Genomic DNA, 19,427 nt, shown 5'->3' on the forward strand with positions numbered 1-19,427 from the left:
ACTGAAGAGGAGCCCAGACTCCCTTAGTATCCATGGTGACAGGACGTGCTAGCTAATCAACTCCCAATGGCAAAGGAGGACCGCGTCCAGCATCAAATGACATCAGGATTAAAACGAACACCAGGTCAGTCTCTCCCACTGCCTCCTCCCTCCGCCCAGCCTGAGGGGCTTCAGAAGTCAGCCTCTGCCATGGGTGACTCGGTGATCAGCCAGGATGTCTCTCCTCCTATGGCTGTGGCTACTTTCTTTCCGACCAGCCGCTCCTGGGGACCTGCTCTCTGTACACCTTCCCACTCTGGTGCAGCCCAGCAGTGCCAGGAGGGCTAGTGCCTGCTTGGGACTGTTCTTAATTTCTACTGATGTTCTTTGTTAACCTCACAAAGCATTTCAGACAGGAAGGAGCAGGCCTGTGTTCCTTGTTGGTGACCTAGAGATATTCCACTGACTAAATATGGTAAAATCTGTCCTTTGTCCCTCCCTGCCTATGGTCAGTTAGAACAAGATGGGATGGAAGCGGCTCTCCACCATGCATGCAGAGGCCAGTGAGTGTTCAGCTCTCTAAGCAGGCCTCTTCCCTAGAATCTCAGCTCTAACCGAGCATGCACATCCTTATTAGGCAACAGAGTGACCCCTCTTTGAAAACAGTTCCTCCCAGGGAGGCAGCAGGCCACTTCGTCTGGTGTGGTGAGAAAAGGGCTGGCCTGTAAGGGAGCTGAGACTAGCTTCTAGCCTTGCCCCAGGTGTTTCAGAGCTGTGTGATTCTTGGCAAACCCCAGCATGTCTCTGAGCCTGTTTGTTTTTGTTTTAAATAAGATGGAGGTGAATATTTTCTTGGATGAACTATAATGTACCCGGCCAGAGCTAAAATGTGATGATTCCATAGTTTCAAGGGGTAACGGTTCTAAGTAGATCCTTCCCAGAGTCCCTCTCCAACCCCACCTAGGCTCGAGGTTTAGCCCTGCTGGCCCAGAGGGCTGGTTTGCTCAGTGGGCTCCCAACGCCCTCTCAGAGCCACGGGACCTGCATTCTTCACCATTGTGGAAGCTCAATGACCGTGGAGTGAATGACCGACCAAGCCCCACTCTCTCATCTGAGGAGCTAAGGCACGGGGCAGGCAGGGTTGAGGGGACCGTCCGGTCTGATGATCTCATGTAGAAACCAGGCCTTTCCAGACTGAGCCGGGCCCGCTAGGATCCCCCAGCGGGGCGCTGCCCTGGCAGCCGCCCGCCCCCACCCCATCCTGCAGGAGGGGCCCGGAGGACCCGGCGCGAGCGGCAGGAGAAAGGGTCGCCGCTGGCTCCGGCGCTGCGGTGCTGACACCTCCGATCCTGTGGCCGAGGAACGCCCGTGCGGGTATACGCGCGGGGCAGGCGGGGTGTGCGCGGCGGGAACTACAAATCCCAGGGGCCGTGGAGCCCCAGAGGCGGAAGGGGCGGTCTTGGGCGGGGCGGGCCGCCGCGGGGCTGGAGGGGCGGGAGGGCCACGCTCCGGCCGCGGGCGCTGCGCGGGAGACCATGTCCGAGGGCAGTAGCTGCAGCCAGACCCCAAGCCGGGCCATCCCCGCCACTCGCCGGGTGGTCCTCGGCGACGGCGTGCAGCTGCCTCCCGGGGACTACAGCACCACCCCCGGCGGCACGCTCTTCAGCACCACGCCGGGAGGTAGGCGCGGGCTCGGGCGGGCCGCGTGCGGACTCCGGGCGCGTTAGGTGCGGGGGCACCGCCTGGCAGATTGCGGGACGGGGGATCGGAAACCGCCAGTGGGACGGGGCGACCCGGCTCAGGCTGCGGTGGCTGGGAAGGACGGATAAGGGTCATCTGGGAGGCAGCGGGCCACGAAGGTGGCCACAGAGAGGGAGTGTGTGGCCGCTTCCCATTGCCTGCCCTCTGGGTGCGTCCTCCAGGGCCCGGGCTGCAAACTGGCCCCTCTCTTCTGGGAGAGGTACTGCTGAGTGCCCCCACGCAACGGATACGGACGCTGAGTGTGCTGCCCTTATGGGTGTCGGGGGCAGTTCTAGTTGGAATAGGGTGGGGTTGGGGTCGCCCACCGATCAAGGGGGCGCCTGGCCTGGGGATCTTAGGGGAAAGGATGGGCGTTCTCTCTTGGGTAAATTACTCTCGCAGAGGCCGTTTTCTTTCCCGAGGCACCTTCAGTTTTGCGTTGGGCCAGCACCCTCTGACAAAGGTTCCGGGCTGGGGGTGCTCGCCTGCTTCAGCACCTGAGCGGATTGCCCTTCTGCGCGTGTAGGATCTCGGCAGAGGGACCTGGGCCCGCGCGTCAGGGCTGTGCAGAAAAACACGTTCTTCTTTCCCGGGACAGCGGGGACCCTGTGACCTCCCTGAAAGTGGATGAGAAGAGGAAGCTGCGCCGGCACGGGTCGGGGCCAGCCTTGGGCAGCTCTCGGGAGTCAGGCATTCCGCCCCAGCCCGGGAGCCCCAGCGCACAGGGGCTGATGAAACCTGCCAGCGCGTTTGCATGATGAAATCCTCGTGGCTCACCACTTCCCTCCCTTCCTCGCGCTGCCCTCACCCATTCTGCCCTTCTTCCCTCCCCTCCACCTTCCTCCACGGCTCCTTCTCAAACTTCCCAAAGGCCTGGCCGCAGATCCTGGCGCTCAACGGCGCAGAGCGGGGGCGGGCGGGGCCGCTGCCTCTCCTGCGAGCATGAGGGGCCACATGCTTGTTTTCTCAGGCTGCTGACCCACCGCCAGCGTGGACAGCCAGATCTGAGGTCTTGGGCGGTCTCATCCAAAACGTACAACGTTAGCACTGTTAGGGAATCTTAGATGTTCTTGTCCAGCCGTGCCACCTCATTCTACAGAAAATGGCTGAGTTCCCAAACTTAAAAACACGTATCTATTGTCCAGTGACACACCGTTTTCCCAGATTGAACAAGAAATAGCAGCCAAGCGTTGAGGGGAGAAATGATCTCTTAAAATAATCCAAGGAAAAATTCCCAGCGACTCTTCCTACCACCCTTGACTCAAATTCTCTTTCCCTGCTGGCCTTTTGCTTTCTCTGTGTCATGATGTGTCTACTACGACCTTCCCTGACAATGTTAGGGTTCCTTCAGGTGAGGGTGTGAATCTCTGCCTGATGTGTTCAGGGTGGGCACTGAGGCAGGCCTGAAGGCCCTTTCTGGTGCCCTCTGTTGCTAGATCCCTGGGGACCCATCAGATTGGAATCGGCAGCCAGGGGCAGTGTTTATAGGGAACTCTTACCCACTTCTCGCTTTGGACTGGAAAGTGTGTTTTTTTCCCAGACCACAGCGTCTCCCTCTCTTTGCAGTTCTTTAAGTTCTGAGAGAGGGGAACAGGCCTCTGCGTCAGAGTGTACCTTGGTTTCTCAGGCCAGCTGGGAGGAACTGACTGAGCAGCTCCAGGAACCTAAAGCCAGCCCTTGTCTGGGGTGTCCTGGGGGGCGGGCACAGCTCCCAATCCTAACCCAGAGAATCCTGGCTGGCTTCTGCCAAAGTCAGCCAGTCCGGCCTGCCTCAGTTAGCCAAGGCCTGGAGTCTTCCTCCTGAGCCCTCCTCTGCCAGGGCAAAGAAGCTTGACATGAGAAAAGGTCATCCTGTGCACCCCTTTTGCTCCAGTCTAGACTGCGGTTCGTCCACCTGCAGTGTGCCTGCAGATTACCGGGCACCTCATTTAAATGCAAGTTCCAGTTCTCTAGGTTCTGGGTAGAGACTGAGTCTGCATTTCTAACTAGCTCCCAGCAACTGGTCTAAGTGCCACACTCTGAGTACTCAGGAATTAGTGGAATGTGACGTCCCTTCCCTTTTCAGACCTCTGGGGACCAGCAAAAGTGATGTTTCTATCCAGGTAAACTCTTGAGGGTAGTTTTGCATCAGCCTTTAAACCAGGGTCTGGACAGTGTTGGAAGGGGAGACCTGTGCTTGTTTATTGGCAGGAGGTGTCAAAGCTAGTGGAGTGTGTCCAGTGGTCACTCTTGCTGGGAATGGCCCTGCAGTGTTTGTCCCTGGAGGAAAAGGAGCAGCAGTTGATTTGAGCCATCTCCATTCCTACGATTCCAGTTTACTCATCAAAGCCATTAACCCTCTGTAGGCTGAGCCCCGACCTGATCTTAGACGTCTGGAGAACCTTAGAGAAACTTGCTGGAGGGAGTGTTGTGTAGGAACAGTTGAGTCTGTAGAGTCCCCAGGGACACCATAAATAAGAAGAACCCCTGAATGAGTCAGAAACATTTCTCTGCCCTGGCCGCTGGCCCCATCAACCTCCACATTCCCTGTTGCATGGTGGATGTTTGACCCCAGCACCTACCGGGGTCGTGTGGATGGTAAGTCCTGCCTAAGCCCTGTACCTGGATAAGGTTAAACAGAGGTAGGCAGGTAGGGCTACAGGTGTTCGTGGTACTTTGTTTAGTTAGACAAACAAAGTCTGTGCCCAGGAAGCTTACCTTGGAGCAACTCCCAAGTCTTGGGCTGTAGAACAGACAATGCTGGGAAGAGGGGGGAGGTGAGCTGGGCCCTGAAGCCAGAGCACAGCAGGGCCTCAAGACCCGGGTCACGTGGGGCAGGGAGGCTACGCCTCATGGAGTTGTGTCTATAGCGACTATGATAAGACCAGCAGTCTCATGATTAAAGGCAGGCCAAAATAACTTATAAAGGTGGGGGGAAAATAAAAATGTTAATAGAGGAAAAGCACCCAGAACTTGGACATTAAGGCAATGAAGGGAATATAATTAGTCCTCTTTTCACACTGATCTCATCTTCCTTTTAAAGCACTTAGAAAATTCCACACTGTTCCTCATTAAAGACTTTGAGGGGTGGGGGCCCAGGTATAGAGCACCCCAAACTCTTCTCTAATGCTCACAAACCATGAAGACATACTAGAAATCGAATTGTAAACATCAAAGTCATATCTGTAGAATGAAGCGGTTGGACAGCCAGCCCCCTCCCATCCCGTATCCACTAGACTCGCAGGATACTCAGGTGGGCATTGCCTGCTCCGAGTAGTCAGCCTGGTAAGGCCTGCATTCTAATAACGCAGGAGTAGCTGTTAGATTTTAATTGCCTTCAGGGGCTTGCTTTTTTTTTTCTTTATCTCAATATCCTCAAAGGTGGCAAGGCCTTATTAGAAAGAGACATTTGATTTTTTTATTCTCCTGAAAGAGCAAAAAGTCCTTCATTACCAAATTTGGTGAGAGGACAGGCAAGGTAGCACCATATTTATCTGTTGGTATCATGTAGTGAAGTGTTTTCTTGTATGGGGTTTTATTTGATGTCATTCCAGAAAGAGCAGTATTGAAAAAAGGGTTGCTTCCCAAGGGGCCAGTTTTAACAGAAAATGTTCAGTGGTACACTTGGATTTTGCATTTTCAAACAAATGAAACACGTGTTACTTGCTGGGCTTGCCAGGTCCCAGCTAGTGTTCTTCCTCCGTTATGATTCATAGCAAATGAGTCACGTGTATTTGTTGACATATTTGCCCCTGGGTTAGGCAGGACCTTCTCTCAGAGCTGGGTTGCTCATCTTTGTATTGCCACCATTGAATGCCTGTTCTGTGTTCAAAGGTGAGGAGTTGAAAAGAATTTAGAAATGGCAGCATTCTCAGGGTAACCTAGTTTCTTCACCACCAGGCCTGGGTCTGAGTTGGCTTAATGATAATGTTAAATTTTATTTTCTGTCCTTTCAGTTACAGGGTATAATTGTTTACCTTGGAAAGTCCCATGGGCAGGAATTAACTTTCTCTGAACTTTCCTACTTATCCCAGGATTACAGATAATAGCATTACTGACTTTCCCAATTATTATTGAGCAGAAAGTAGAAGGAAGTGGCTTTTTTATACAGAACAAATTTGTATTGGGACTGGGGTCTCAGACAGTGGGATTGCTGCTCCTCATTGACTTTTGTACCAGCACCACTACCGAGTCAGGAGTAGGTGACATCTGCCCATGGTGTTTGCATGCTCAGGAGCATGGGCAGCAGAAAGTGCCTTGTAATCCAATGTCTTTGCCTGTGAAAGTTCACTGAGAGAGCTCAGGTGTGAGACCGTGTATCAGAGCTTACCAGCTGCTCAGAAATACTTGGCTTGATGAGAATGGCTGTATTGGTTAGCTATTGCTGTGTGACAAGGTAGCACAAAACTTGCTGACTGCAACCACAATCATCTGTTATTTTTCTCCATTCTTTGGACCTGTTGGACATTCTTTGATGATCTGGTACTGAGCTCACTCATCTGGCTGCATGCAGTTGGCAGCTGGATTGCCCTGGGCTAGAAGGTCCAAGACAACTTTACCCCCATGTCTGGGGTATTGCTGGGGGCACCTGGAAGGCTGGGGACTCTTTCTGCCCTCTTGGTCTCATGCCGTTCAAGAGTCTAACCTGAGTTATTTTTAGGCAGTATTCAAGGCCTCTGAAGGGCTTGGCCCAGAAGACACATAGGGTCACTTATGCAGTATTCTGTGGTCAAAACAATCTATGGAGGCTAGCTAGATTCAAAGAGAGAGGACATAACTGCCTTTGAAAGGGAGAAGCTGCGTGTGGGAACAGGGACAGGAGGAATTATGGGGCCATGTTTTCGGACAATCCTCCACAAGGGCCAAGCCTCAAAGGACGGTCCTTTGGGGGAGTGTAACTGCCCACCCGGCTGTGTGGCCAGCAGAGCCAAGACCAGGGGTAAAAGCAGACTGGAATCATAAGCCTGTGACCGGACTGTTGGTTTAAGATCAGAGGACACCTTACTGAAACCACTGAATCATAGATCCCATGCCCCATTTTGAGGCCTTAGGTCCAGCTCCACAGAGCAAGCCATGCACATGGCCATGTTGCCAGGCCACTGGGCCACACATTCTGCTTGTGACGTGCCTCCCTTTGCTGAATGCCATCCAACCCATCTCCTCATTCTGCTTCAAGCAGCTGAGCTTTGGGAACACCTTTCCGAGGAGTGCACCCTTGCCCTGCTCTGCCCAGCACTCCCGTTTGAACACCCCCGATTTTCTGGAGTGCTGGCAGTGGATGCAGTCACGTTTTCTGAGCCCAGTGGTGCAAAAGTGGGTAGGAGGGAGAATACCAGGGGGTACAGGCAGACCCAGAACTCCCTTTGGCTTCCTGGTGACGCATACAGTGTGCTCTTGCCTTAGAGTGTGTGTGTGTAAATGGATTTCTCTCTGATGCTCTCAAGAATAAAAGTGGGCCTATACTAATTTGCTAGGTTTAGCATAAAAAACCACCCCAGACTTTGGGTAGCTTCAACAAGAGAAACTTATTTTCTCTCATTTCTGGAAGCTGAAAATCCAAGATCATGGGAGTGAGCAGGGTTGAGGCCCCATCTGAGGCCCGTCTCCGTGGTTTGCACACGGCCACCCTCTTGCTGCCTCTGCTGCTATCTGTTGTATCCTGTCTTAGAAGGACACCAGCGTATGAGAGCAGGTCCCACCCCAACAGCCTCCTTCTGACTTCATGGCCTCTTGAGAGAGACCTTATTGCCAAATATGGTTACATTGAGGTACAGGGAGTTGGGCCTTCAACACACATTTGGGGGAATAGAGTTCACAGAAAAGACAGGCCCCCCACTTCCCAACCAAATGTCTCTGTGAAAGCCTTGGCCCTCCTGCTTAATTTTGAAATACACTGGCCTGTTCCCCCACATATCAGGGCCTTGAAGGGAGAGACTATCCAGATGGACCCTCTGCCACTTGCTGATCACTCCCGTTTGATATTCCAAGAGCTTCCTGAGATTCCTGGTTGCTGAGAAATATCCAGATATCGGTTCTCTTTGCAGAGCCGAAGGGGGCCAGAGGAGAAGAAAAGTCTCTAACCGAGCACACTCTGTTTCTCTCCCCAAGATTTCCTCCATGAGAACTTGGCTCTGGCTGCTGGACAGACTGCCTGTCAAGAAAAGCCATCAGATCCCAGCAGTGCCTGCCTGGTGTGTGGGTGGCCTGAGAGACCCCTGCCAGGCCCTGTGGGTCTGCCCCCCAGGTCAATACAGAGCTGCTGGTGAGAGCTGGATTTAAAATAACCCAGAGTATTTTGTGCACAGGCCGCTGGCTTGCATCTAAGCCCAAGTCCAGCCCCCCTCCCCCATTACCCATTGTGAAATGCTCTCTCTTTCCCTGGAATGGGAGCAGCCGTTCTAGGAATTCTGTTCTTGTCCTCTTGCTGGGCCTCAGGTCTCACGCTCAGGGAAGCGGGCTTCTGCCAGGGGAGGCCCAGGGGAAAGAAGTGAGGGGTGAGTGCGGCTCAGTTTACAGAAGGCCCGTCCAGCAGCTTTTTGAACCTGCATGTGGGTTCTGTGGGGAAATGGAAAAGAAACCAAGGCAGGCCTCTCCCAGGGAACATTGTGTCTTGGCCAGACACTCAGGAGAATAGGTAAAAGCCTGAAGCCCCTGGGATTCTTCTAGCTGGCCTTGCTGGCTGAGGTGCAGTAGCCCCATCTGCCTTACTAATTTCTTTCTTTTTTTTTTTTCCTTGCTAATTTTAAACAGAGGTTGGTGTTTAGGATTGGAGGCAGGACAGGGTAGGGCTGACTCTGCAGGGCTGTGAGGGGACAGCCTTTCTGGGCCTCAGTTCCTGTCTGTAAGGTGAGGATAAAGTATTTTCCTCTTGGGGGACTGTGGAGGGTACTGAGACCCAGCACACTGGGCAGCAGGCTCAGTGTCTGGCCCACAGCAGACAGTGATGACAGGTGGGGAGTTCATCTTTACGCTGTTCCCGTGAGTGCAGATTTTGTGCATAACCTCCTCTAAGAGCTGAGGAAGGAGGCTGTACTGTGGAGTCAAGGGGCTGGTATACAGTGTGCCCAGGTTTGAGCCCAGAACTGCCTCCAAGCCCCATGCTGTTTGTACTATGTTAAGCACCTGCCAACAGGGAGATCCTAAAAATAAATGGTAGCGTATTTGAGCTGGAACAGACCCTAGAGATTACCAATAAGCCTGGTGTGTGGCTGATGCTTTAAAAATAGTTTGAATGAGCTGCACACACCACCCTTGTTGACAAGTGAGGAAGCCAGATCCTAGGCTTTATACCTGCAACAGACTGTTGTCATCACACAGCGGACCCTGAGAAGAAATTCCGTTCTTGATTCAGTGCACTTCTGCAGTTTAAAGTTTCAAATGACCCTGGTTACTGAACATGCCAAAGCTCACAATGGTTCTTGAAGCCTGTTTCTGGAACCGGAATGGGGGAGGGTGGGGTAGGGGGGTGCCCTTACCTTCCCCCATGCCCAAGTCTCTTTTCAGAATTGCTTACATCTCCCCTCCGATTTGTCCCAGCTTTGACCATACAGTTTGTCCCCCTGTGTGTGGTACCAAACAAATGGTGAAATAATGTCATCCAAAGCCGTACTGCTCCCAATAGCTGAGATTTGTCTGTACAATGCTTACTTAGTGTCCGTTGCTGTTCTAATCCACACCAACCCTATGTGGTTCATACCGTCATCATTGACATCATCCCTATTCTAGAGAAGAAGAAATTGAGCACAGAGATCGAGTAATAGGTTGCCCTGAGTCTTTGGGTCTCTAACCAGTTGACTGTAGGAAGAGCAGCAGGTGTTCCTCCGGGCCTGTTGCTCCCACCCTCTCTCTGCAGTTCTCCTGCAGCCCACTGAACTTGCATTTCCCCCACATGTGTTTATATGGTGGTGCATTTAGAAAGGCTTTCAGAAAGAAGCCTCCGTTCTCTACAGGACCAAACCCTTAAATCCCAGCATGCAACAGGATCCCAGTTATACAAGTGGTTTGAAGTGTGGAGATCCCCATCTGTCTCCTTGCCCTACTGGGAGACAAGGATCTGGATTGCCCTACTGGAGGGCTCCAGTTTCCCCTGTCTGGTCACCCTCAGTCCCCCTCCCTCATGTACCCCTGCCTGGGTGGCACAGGACCTGGGAGACAGGGTGCTTCTCTGGTTCAGGGTTTAGACTCAGGCTGCCTGGAAGCCAGAAGACAGGGCTGATGGAGGGTGTGATGTCTCTGTCCCCACTGCACACACAGATTTCTCCCACATCCCTCTGTGGCCCCTACATCTGCCTCAGTTTTTAGGTTTCGCACACGTGGCTGTAATCGTTTGTTACAGGTCTTTCTCCTCTGACTGAAGTGTGAGTGTCGGGGAGCAGGGAGCTGTTCCTGTATGTAACTGTTCCTTATGTCCTAGCATCTAGCATGGTGCTGGTACAGAGGTTCAGTGAGTGAACACTTACGACCAGGCACACCTGTTTTGGGAGCATAGGATTGAGCAAAGATTGATTAATGTGTAGGCGAGGGTTACCACTTGCCCCTGGACTATAGCAGACCCTATCCTTGAGCCAGTTGATGGGAGGTGGAGTCCAGTGTGGACAGGGCTAGTACACAGTAGCCCAGAGACGCGCTGGAGGGGCCTGCTCACTGCTCCACGTCCCCTGGGCTTTGGGGGTGCGGGGAGTCAACCCAGGTCCAGCCAAGGCATCTTACTAGAAAAGGAAATGCTGACCCTATATCCTTATTTGGCAATGCCCTATATCCTTAGCAGAGTTTTGTATTAAAAAACAAAACATTTTCAGTGTAAAAGATGTTTTCTTTGCCTCGGTCCTCACCCCTAGAGGTAACCAAACACAAAATACATACAGTTCTGTGACTTCCTCATACAATGTATCATGGACAATGTACACTTATTCCAAATAGCAACTGCCTGGCATTGCATTTATTTAACCCAAAATAAAAGTATTTTAAAGTTATTACATGTATGTGTGAATAGTTAAAACTCAGAAGTACTAAAAGGGTTTTAACGACACAGGTACTCTTTGCCTCTCCCACTCGGTCTGACCCTTCTGAGGCAACTAACTTCTTCAGCTCTTCCTTTGAGGATTTGTCTCCATATTTCTAAATTTTTCTTGACTTCATTGACTTGGCTTTTTTGATAGATGAGGATTTATTAGTGCCTATACCTCCTCTCCCTCCTATTCTCCAATATAATTATACCTCAAATTTTAAAAGCCCGTATTCATTATTTTTATTACTGTGACTTGATGAGCCAAGTAGTTGGCAATAATAGCATTTCCATTTTGGTAATGAATTTGTTTCATTCAAGCACGCTTTCCAGCATGTCTGAGACACTAAGAAAATAGGGTTTCACACACAAAGTCAGTCAGCATTCTGGCTTTATCAGGCCACTTTGTCTTTTTCCAAGCTAACACAGTTTGACTGCTGGGCACTTACCGCACAGCTGCTGACCTGGGATTCCCTGAAGCCCCTCATCTCTCTCTAATTTTGACAGAGTACATCCTGTAGCTTCCTGAAAATGTCTCTGTTCTACTTTGGCTTAATTTCCTCATACAATGTATCATGGTATTTAGTTGGGTATAAAACTAGGTTGAAACAGATTTTCCCTCACGATTGCAAAGGTGATGAGCCACTGTCTTCAAACTTCCAATGTTGCCATTGAAAAATTTTATACCATTCTTATTCCCAGTCCCTGCATGCACCTGTGGTTTTCCTCCTTTCCAGAAGCTCTTAAGATTTTCTCGTTGTCCTCAGTATTATGAAATTTCACAAGGAATGTTCAGTTGGTGTTTCTAGTTCATTGTACTGGATCCTCGAAGGGGGCATTTCAAGACTCATTTTGTTTATTTTTTTTTCTATTTAAATAAATTCCTTTGACCTGTTTCTCCTTTCTTGGCTTCCTATCATCTGATACTGGATCACTGTTATCTTTTTGTCTTTCTGTTCTTTAAAGTCTTCTGCTCCCTTTATCTTTTTCTCTTCGTGGTTCATGTGTATCTGTCCTTACATGTTGTCAGCTTTTCTATAAATGTGTGATTTAGCTGTTTTTACTTAAGAGGGAGGTACTCATAAACTGACTGGAAGCCCCTTGTGATGTCCAGAGACTGGCGGACTCAATCTGGTGGCTAGTTGGGGGGTTTTTTTTAGGGATCCCCCCAATCAATTTCTGTAGGCCTTTATTCAGAAGCAGGAGGAGAAGAGGGTTTGGGGCCCACCATTCAGGAGGTCAACTTTAACTTCCATCTGTCTGCCACCTGGGGCGAGTGATGATGGCACCTCTCTCTGCTGGGAGCCCCTATCCCCATTTCCTGTGATGCCTCCAATTCTTGAACCTTCCTGGGGTTCCCTGTGGCAGTCTCACTTGCTTCCTGTAGTAATGCTCGCCCCCACCTCCCTGCATTTTGGTGCCTTCCACGCCCTCTTTGTTAGGACCATCCCTCTGTTCACTCTCTGTCTTCACATATTGCAATCTGGGGGAACAGTTAGAACCCCACTTATGTCCAGGTTGGCACATGTGCTTCTATTTCCTGTTCTTGGTGTTTTGCATGACTTTTGAGGGAAGCAGCAGGAAAAAATATCTTGGCTCTGCCCTCTTGAAGCCACCTAGATCCTCAAAAGCTCTACATGCTCTGGTTTGTAGAAACCTAGGGAAGGTGGGTCTTTTTCCCTAACACCAGAGAAAGGAAGCAAGCCCTCTGCTAAAGGGTGTGGAGGCCCCCTGGTATCAACCCACAAGCCCCAGAAGACCACACCTGACCAGCACCGTCCAGCTGCTGCTGCTCAGCACCTCGCAGGGATCTTGGCACCCCTTTGACTTCCGCTGCCTGTCCCTGCGTGCAGGCCAGGTCCCTAACTCCAGGAGAGCTGCGTTTTCAGCCAAGAGCTCCTGTTTGGGCCAGTCTGGGACTGCATGTGTGTTAAGTTTGTCATATCTGCAAGAAGCCTAGGGAGTTGCCAGAAGGCCCCTATTCATGCAGCCTGTGTTGCGGAGGAGCCCATGAAGGATGGGAGAAGGGATTAAAACCCACAGCAGCTTCCATGGGAAACATTTCCACCACATTGATGGCCATCTCCTAGTCCTCACTGGCCCCAGATGCATCAGGGGCAGCTTTGAGGCCCCCTCCCCTCCTTGGGGTCTTGTCAACTGACATTCAGACGCCCGTGATAACCTCATAGCCTCCCTTCCTCGTTGAAATACCCTGATGGAGGCTGTCTGGTGATGCATTTGTGGGCATTTAAAATACAGATTTTATTAGCTCATATGAGGATTTTTATTTTTCAATTCAGGCCCTAGCTTTAGGACAATGGGCACAAAGGCCATTTTTCTCTTTTAAGTGTAATAATTAATGATTTTTAAATTGCCTGGGGCCCTTCTGGGTATATACCACAAAGAATTGAAAACCAGGTCTCAGGAAGGTAGTTGCTCACCCATGTTCATAGCGTTAGTCACAATTCAATAGCCGACAGGTGGGAGCAATCCAGATGTCTATGGATGAATTAAATGTGGCCTGTCCATACAGTGTTATTGTATTATATGTGGTCTGTCCACACGATATTATTCATCCTTAAAAAGTAAGGAAATTCTCATACGTGGTACCATGTAAATGAACCTTGTGGACATTGTGCACACTGAAATACGGCATCACAGGAAGACCGACCCTGTGTGATGCCACTTATGTGAGGTACATAGAGCAGTCTGGTTTTTAGAGTCAGGAAGTAGAATGGTGGGTGCCCCGGGCTGAGGAGGAGAGATGGGGAGTTATTGATCACATATAACTTTCAATTTTGCAGGATGAAGACCTCTGGAAACTGGTTGCCCAACACTGTGAATGTACTGAACCCTGCTGAACTGTACACTCAGAAACCCTTCAGATGGGAAATTTTATGTTATTTTTATTTTGCCATGATTAAAAAAAAAAACATCCCTGGGGGCTAGTGACCTTAAAGAGGCTCTCCAGAGGCCGCTGATCCCCCAGTTCTTTTTTGAGATTCTTGAATCTCACACCCTTCAGCTCCACTCTGATAGGGTCAGTTCCCTACTCTGTGGCAGGTAAATCAACAAAATTAAAAAGTTGGAGAGAGGTGAGGAGGGGGGATCTCCTGCCGAGCCTTGAGAAACAGAAAAAGTTGGCCCCGTCTCTGCAGACCGGACATCCCTCTAAGAAGATAGCACTGTTGATATCCACTTGTCACCCACCTGGCTCAGTGGGGCTCAGCTGTGGAAGGCACGCCTCCCTTCATGTCACAGAGGAGGAAACCAGGGCCTGAGCTGGGGAGGAAAACAGGGCGGTGTGCAGGTGGTCACACAGCTGGTAGTAGCCCCAGTTCTGCTTTCTTTGCTTTACACCCTTCCCTGAAGACACGGGAGCTTGGGGGGCCTTAGCCCACCCGGTGCTGATGAGCAGGCCATCCATCCCAGCACCACTGCCACAGACGAGAACAGGACCAGGGGTGGGGGTGCCGCTGGGGTGGGGCCAGGGTCAGGCAACCGACTTGCACAAGTCACCAGGTTCCGCTTTGGGTGTCTCCCCATCCTGTGCTCTTCAGTGCCCAGGGCCTCCTCAGCAGGGGACCCCAGGGCCTCATGTGGAGAAATGAAGCAGCAGGTGCTCATCATAGCCCTGAAAAGAGGGAGCTAGTTTAGGGTTATTGATCCTGAAGGGCATTCCTGAAGCTCTTTAAATCATGGTTTGTAAGCCAGGGTCATTTATGTTCCACCTGCAGTTTTTACTTGTGTATATATATATTTAATATTTCTCTTTGTATCACCTTACCTTTTTAATTTAGTTTTTACTATTGTATTTTATATGCATTTAATATGTAACATATTAGCATATTAAGTTATATCCTATTCCATATTAAAAGAAACTTGATATCATGACTATAGATGGAAAACCAGATTCATTTTCCATAAATAGAAGGTAACTATAAAAAGAAGTACAATGACAAGCAGACGGTTTTCAATCCACTGCCTGTTGGAGGCTTTGCGCCTGAGGCCTGCCTTTTATTGACAAGGGAGCAATCTGGAAATGTTAGTGATGTGTTAAAGGTTATTAATAGTACCATCCTGGGCTTTAATGGCGATTGGGGTTAAACAAGGACTGAATACGGATGACTTCTGATGTCCACTGTCATTTGATAATCAGCTGCGTCTCTCACGAGCCCCTGGGTCCTGCACTGCAGAAAACACTCATTTTTGAGGTATCACTCAGGCAGCTGCCCTCACAGGATGGGTTCAGGTCAGTGAATGTTTCCTTAAGACCTTAGGGCGACACTTGAGAAAGGAGAGGGAATCAAAAATAATGGAAGGCAGACTGTGTGCAAACTCTAAGTGCAGTGACACATCCGAGCTGACAAGCAAGCAGTGCCTGGGCGGAGCGGGTGTCACAGGGGTGGTGGGCTTGTAGCAGGAGTGCCTTTTGTGAGCAGAGCCGTGCATTCCTCCTCTCCACAGAGTTCCCATTTTTACTGGTTTGGAGCCATCAATTTTCTGTTTGCTCCTTTGCAAAATGGAATTAAGGATTCTGGATATCCCAGAGGGCACTGTAAGGACGGGGTTGGAAAATGAATAAAAATGCACTTCCTTCACTGCCAGGTACTACCAGTCATGCTGAGCACTGATCAGTAATGAGCTGGTGGCTTTGAGGAGAGGGCGGAGTGTGCACAGAGCTCTGAGGGAAGACTGCCGTCTGGTGGCCTGCAGGCCCCATCGCCCAAGTGCCCCATGTGACGGGAGGCCGGGTACTTCGGAGGCAGCAGAGTCCTCGGCTGCAGCCAGGCACCTGAATATGCCTCACTCCTCCTTGATCCCACTTTTGCAGGAAAACCTGCTGCTTTTGCCTCAGCCACACCACAGAGAAGCAGACAGTGAACAGGCAGGCGGTTCGGGATGGCTTTACCAATGTTCTGCCTCCTTCCAGGTACCAGGATCATCTACGACCGGAAATTCCTGATGGAGTGTCGGAACTCACCTGTGACCAAAACACCCCCGCGGGACCTGCCCACCATTCCCGGGGTCACCAGCCCTGCCACTGATGAGCCCCCCACGGAAGCCAGCCAGAACCACCAGCACAGCAGCCCAGAAGATAAGCCGGCGGGGGGTGAGTGGCGGGGCCTGGCTGGGCTCTCCCTTGGGTCCTGTCCACTGGGAGATCCCAGGGAGGGCCGTGATGGTGACTGCCCCACCCTCTGTGGAGCAGCTCAGAGTCCAGAGGGCGGGGTAGGGATGGGGGCGTGGCAGAACTTTCATTGGTACCAATTTTCCCCATGAAGGGGGTCCCAGAACCCCAGGAGAGGCCATTTGCACCTGCCACACTTGTTTGCAGTGAAGGGGGCTCCACACAGCAACCTACCTAAAGCGTGCCCCTTATATAATCGCCCCTGGAGCATTACTAGTATCTGCAACACCTGGAAGACACCCATGCTGTTCATGCGGGGAAGATGATTTATCAAAGACATGGTGTCCTTGCCCTCTAGGAAATTACTTCTCCACAGGATCAGAAAGGCATCCAGGATGTTTCTGTCAGGGTGTCGGTCCATTAGTGGAATCTTGATGAAGACAAGTAGGAACAATGCAATCTGTTGTTTCTGTAGGTTTGACATGGGGTGGCTAGGTCCCTTCTGGTGTGTTCCCCCCCGCCTTCGCCCCTGTGTAACTCGAGAGCCACCCCAGCAGAGGTATGTGTGAATGTGCTCTTTGTGGCGCTGTGGCTGGCTTGCCAGAGCCTTGTTGCTCGCTCCCTGCAGGGGCGTGCAGTGGAATCATTTGACAACAACCTGAGTCACGCTGGAACCCGCTGACCCTTCACCCTGAAGGCTTGCACCAAGCCCAGACAGGAAGCAGCTGGGACCTCAGGCTGGCTGCTCTGCTGACAGCAGCAGATTCCATTTACTCAGAGCCTACAGGATGTGATTCATAATTGGCCTGGGAACCCCACAGCCAGTTGCCTTGCCTTCCCAAAGTAGAGAGCAGCAGGAGGGCAGGTGGGAGGTGGATTCAGGCATACAGAGAGCCATATATGAAAGACCGCACCAGGCAGCTTGGTTACCTGCTGTTTATTTAAGGGTGGATAGTCACAAGATCAGCTGCACGGTGACTCCCACAACCACTTTCTGCCTAAAATCAAGGCCTGGAAGTCGAGCGTGGAGGCAGTTATGTTGTTGCGTCACCACTATCCACAGGCCGTCCCTCGCCCTTGCTTACATACCTTCTTCCCTCCCAGGTTCTGAGCTGCTCTCACTCATAACAAATACGGGGTTGCCCCGGAGCTACCCCAGGCAAACAACTCTTAAGCCACAATAATGGCCTAGCAGTTCCGCACAGGTGGTGGTGAGGAATGGACATAATTTTTCATTTTGCTTAAATGGACATGAGAAGCCAAGGCTCTTGGCCTTGGGCCCACATGTTTGTGCATCTGGAACCAAAAGAGGCCCGTTATTTCCCTGTGGGGACCAGAACAGGCATCTTGCTGTATAGACCCTTGGAGCAGCCTTCCCCAGGAGATTGTGAATGAGGCAGTTCCATTAAAAAGAAAAAACATCTGTGGCAGCATGAAGTACTTGGTAATTTTATTGGAAAGAGTTTGGCGAGGGCAGTGAGTGGCTGAATTCCCACAGGGTCAGGCTGTCTCTTGGGCAGTTGGGTGCATGACTTGTAGGTGATGCTACCATTTGTTAAATCAAAAGTTGGGACACATGCTCACAAAATCTTACCTTTAAGGAATATTTTTTTCTATGAGGTTGTATTGATATCAAATCCAAGTAACTATTGCCTCTTACTAAAAATAATAAAAATTACACTGAAGTGTGGACTGTCACCTCTCTGCAGGAAGACAAGGGCTCTGCCCTTCCTTTGGGGTTGGGGAAGAGCACAGCTGGGCAGGGAAGCTTCGGGCCTGAGTCTGGGAATCCTGATGCAGCCCTGCCCTCCCCCCTTCTCCTTGGCCCTTGCTCTTCTTGTAGGAACAACAGTGAAAAAACACTGTGTCTCCCTGGCCTCTATAGTATCCACCCTACCGTTTGCCCATTGTTCACCTGGCCCTCTGTCCTTTCTCTCCCCAGGTGAAGAGTCCCAGTTTGAGATGGACATTTAAAGGACCAGCCACTGAATCGGGAAATGCCTTTTGGGCCCCTCTGGCCCTTCTCAGGAGAAGAGTCACACCAGCCAGGCCTTACGAAAGTTACTGTCCTGGGCAGGCTTTGGGTGTGGGGTCGCCGCCCTGGCCCTCTGCTCCCTCACTCAGGGCACCTGCTTCCCCTTCCTGTTCGTGAACACCAGCAGATACCTCCACGTGCCTCCATTCATGCAGAAGCTGCCACCCCAAGGGGATGACTCGGAGCGCACTGCACAGCCCAGGGCCAGAGAGGGGATATGGAGGAGCCCGCCAGTGATCATCCAGCTCTTCCAGCCCCATCCTCTGGGGATGCACCCACCCCTTCCTTAGGCCGGTGTGGTGGGAAAGCTGCCCTCCCCCTCCCTCCCTAACAGAGGAAATAAAAGCCACCTTCGCCCTAGGGCCAAGAGTTGGCCTCTGTCCAAGCTCTTTCCAACTCCATATGGATAACTAACACCAGCTACCATTTGTACGGTGCTTATAAGCACTTTCTTGTACATGATCTCATTTGATTCTCAAACTGAACCTAGGTGGTAAGTAGTGCAAGTGTTACCTCATTGTACAGCTGTAAGAGGGGCCCAGAGCAGGTAATCCGCATGCTACAGGGGACAGGCGAGGCGGGCTCCCAGCTGCGTGCTCTACATCCTCTGTCTTTCATGAGTGGGTGTTTACCTCTCTTCTGGGCTTTGTTCCCCTGAGCCTGGGAAGTGGCCTGGTCACCGTCCCTTGCAAGAGTCAGAGGGAAGAACCTGAGCCCTGGCTGTTGTCTGTCTGATCCGTGTGCCCGGCGTTTCTCCCATGATCCCTTGTGTCTTGTGTGAGCTGTCATGGGGGACACAAACACGAGACAGCCTCTGCCTTGAGGATTTCACTGAAACGCAAGATTTGCCGTAAGAAAAGGCAGCGAGTGGTCCATGCATGTGGAGGCTTCCTAGGTGTGACAGTGCAGCTGGGTCCTGTGTGGGCTGCAGAGAGTCAGGGCCCAGTGTGGCCCAGTTCAGGTGGTCTTGGGGAACCAGGACACGGACAGCCTCCTGCTTTGGCCAGAGCAGGTAATTTGTGTGGGTAGAAATGACTTCTTAAAAGGCCCAGATTTTCCAGGGCCTTGCATACCAGGCAGAGGTCATTACTGAGAGGCAATAGGTGTTTCTCATCACAGAGTATGTGGGGGGATGGATGGCCTTTGCCCAAAGTCGGTGGCTGGCCTGCCCCTTACAAGCTCCGGACTCAGCACTTGGCAATCTGCTGTGCGGGCAGCGGCAGGCCTTAGTGGCCAAGTCCCCTTCTTGGCCTTTTCTACAGCTGAGTTGGAGTCCCCTCCCCTGCCAATGACTGAAGCCCAGTGACGATGTGTGGAAGGGCCCAGCTGTGGTGGCCTGTTGACTTTGGAGGGGTCACCACTAGAACAACAACTCATGCTCCAACTAGGATCAAATTAGAGGTTGATCGGCTTTCCCAGTCCCTCGGCTTCTGGTAAAACCTCATATTCTCTCCCGACGTTCAGCTAGAGGTCTTGCTTACCAATCCACATGATTGGATCCACTCCTTTTCTCGGTTTTCCGTCTCAGGGTCTGAGGGGCAGGGCAAACAACGTGGAGG

General features: G+C 51.3%; 1 protein-coding gene and 1 long non-coding RNA gene across 2 annotated transcripts; both read left to right on the plus strand.

Moving 5' to 3' along the window:
• Positions 1-1,453: 1,453 nt before the first annotated feature.
• On the plus strand, positions 1,454-18,237 carry EIF4EBP1 (eukaryotic translation initiation factor 4E binding protein 1). Its single transcript, XM_017679558.3, has 3 exons — positions 1,454-1,659; positions 15,636-15,815; positions 17,776-18,237. The coding sequence occupies exons 1-3, from the start codon at positions 1,515-1,517 to the stop codon at positions 17,805-17,807; spliced, it is 357 nt and encodes a 118-aa protein (XP_017535047.1). The 5' UTR covers positions 1,454-1,514; the 3' UTR covers positions 17,808-18,237.
• LOC140845188 (uncharacterized) lies at positions 1,666-15,629 on the plus strand. The gene is made up of 3 exons (XR_012123959.1): positions 1,666-7,960; positions 8,449-8,544; positions 13,507-15,629. It is a non-coding gene; the product is annotated as an uncharacterized lncRNA (long non-coding RNA).
• Positions 18,238-19,427: the final 1,190 nt, after the last annotated feature.

The sequence above is a fragment of the Manis javanica genome, chromosome 12 (assembly GCF_040802235.1).
Source record: "Manis javanica isolate MJ-LG chromosome 12, MJ_LKY, whole genome shotgun sequence".
Classification (NCBI taxonomy): Eukaryota; Metazoa; Chordata; class Mammalia; order Pholidota; family Manidae; genus Manis; species Manis javanica.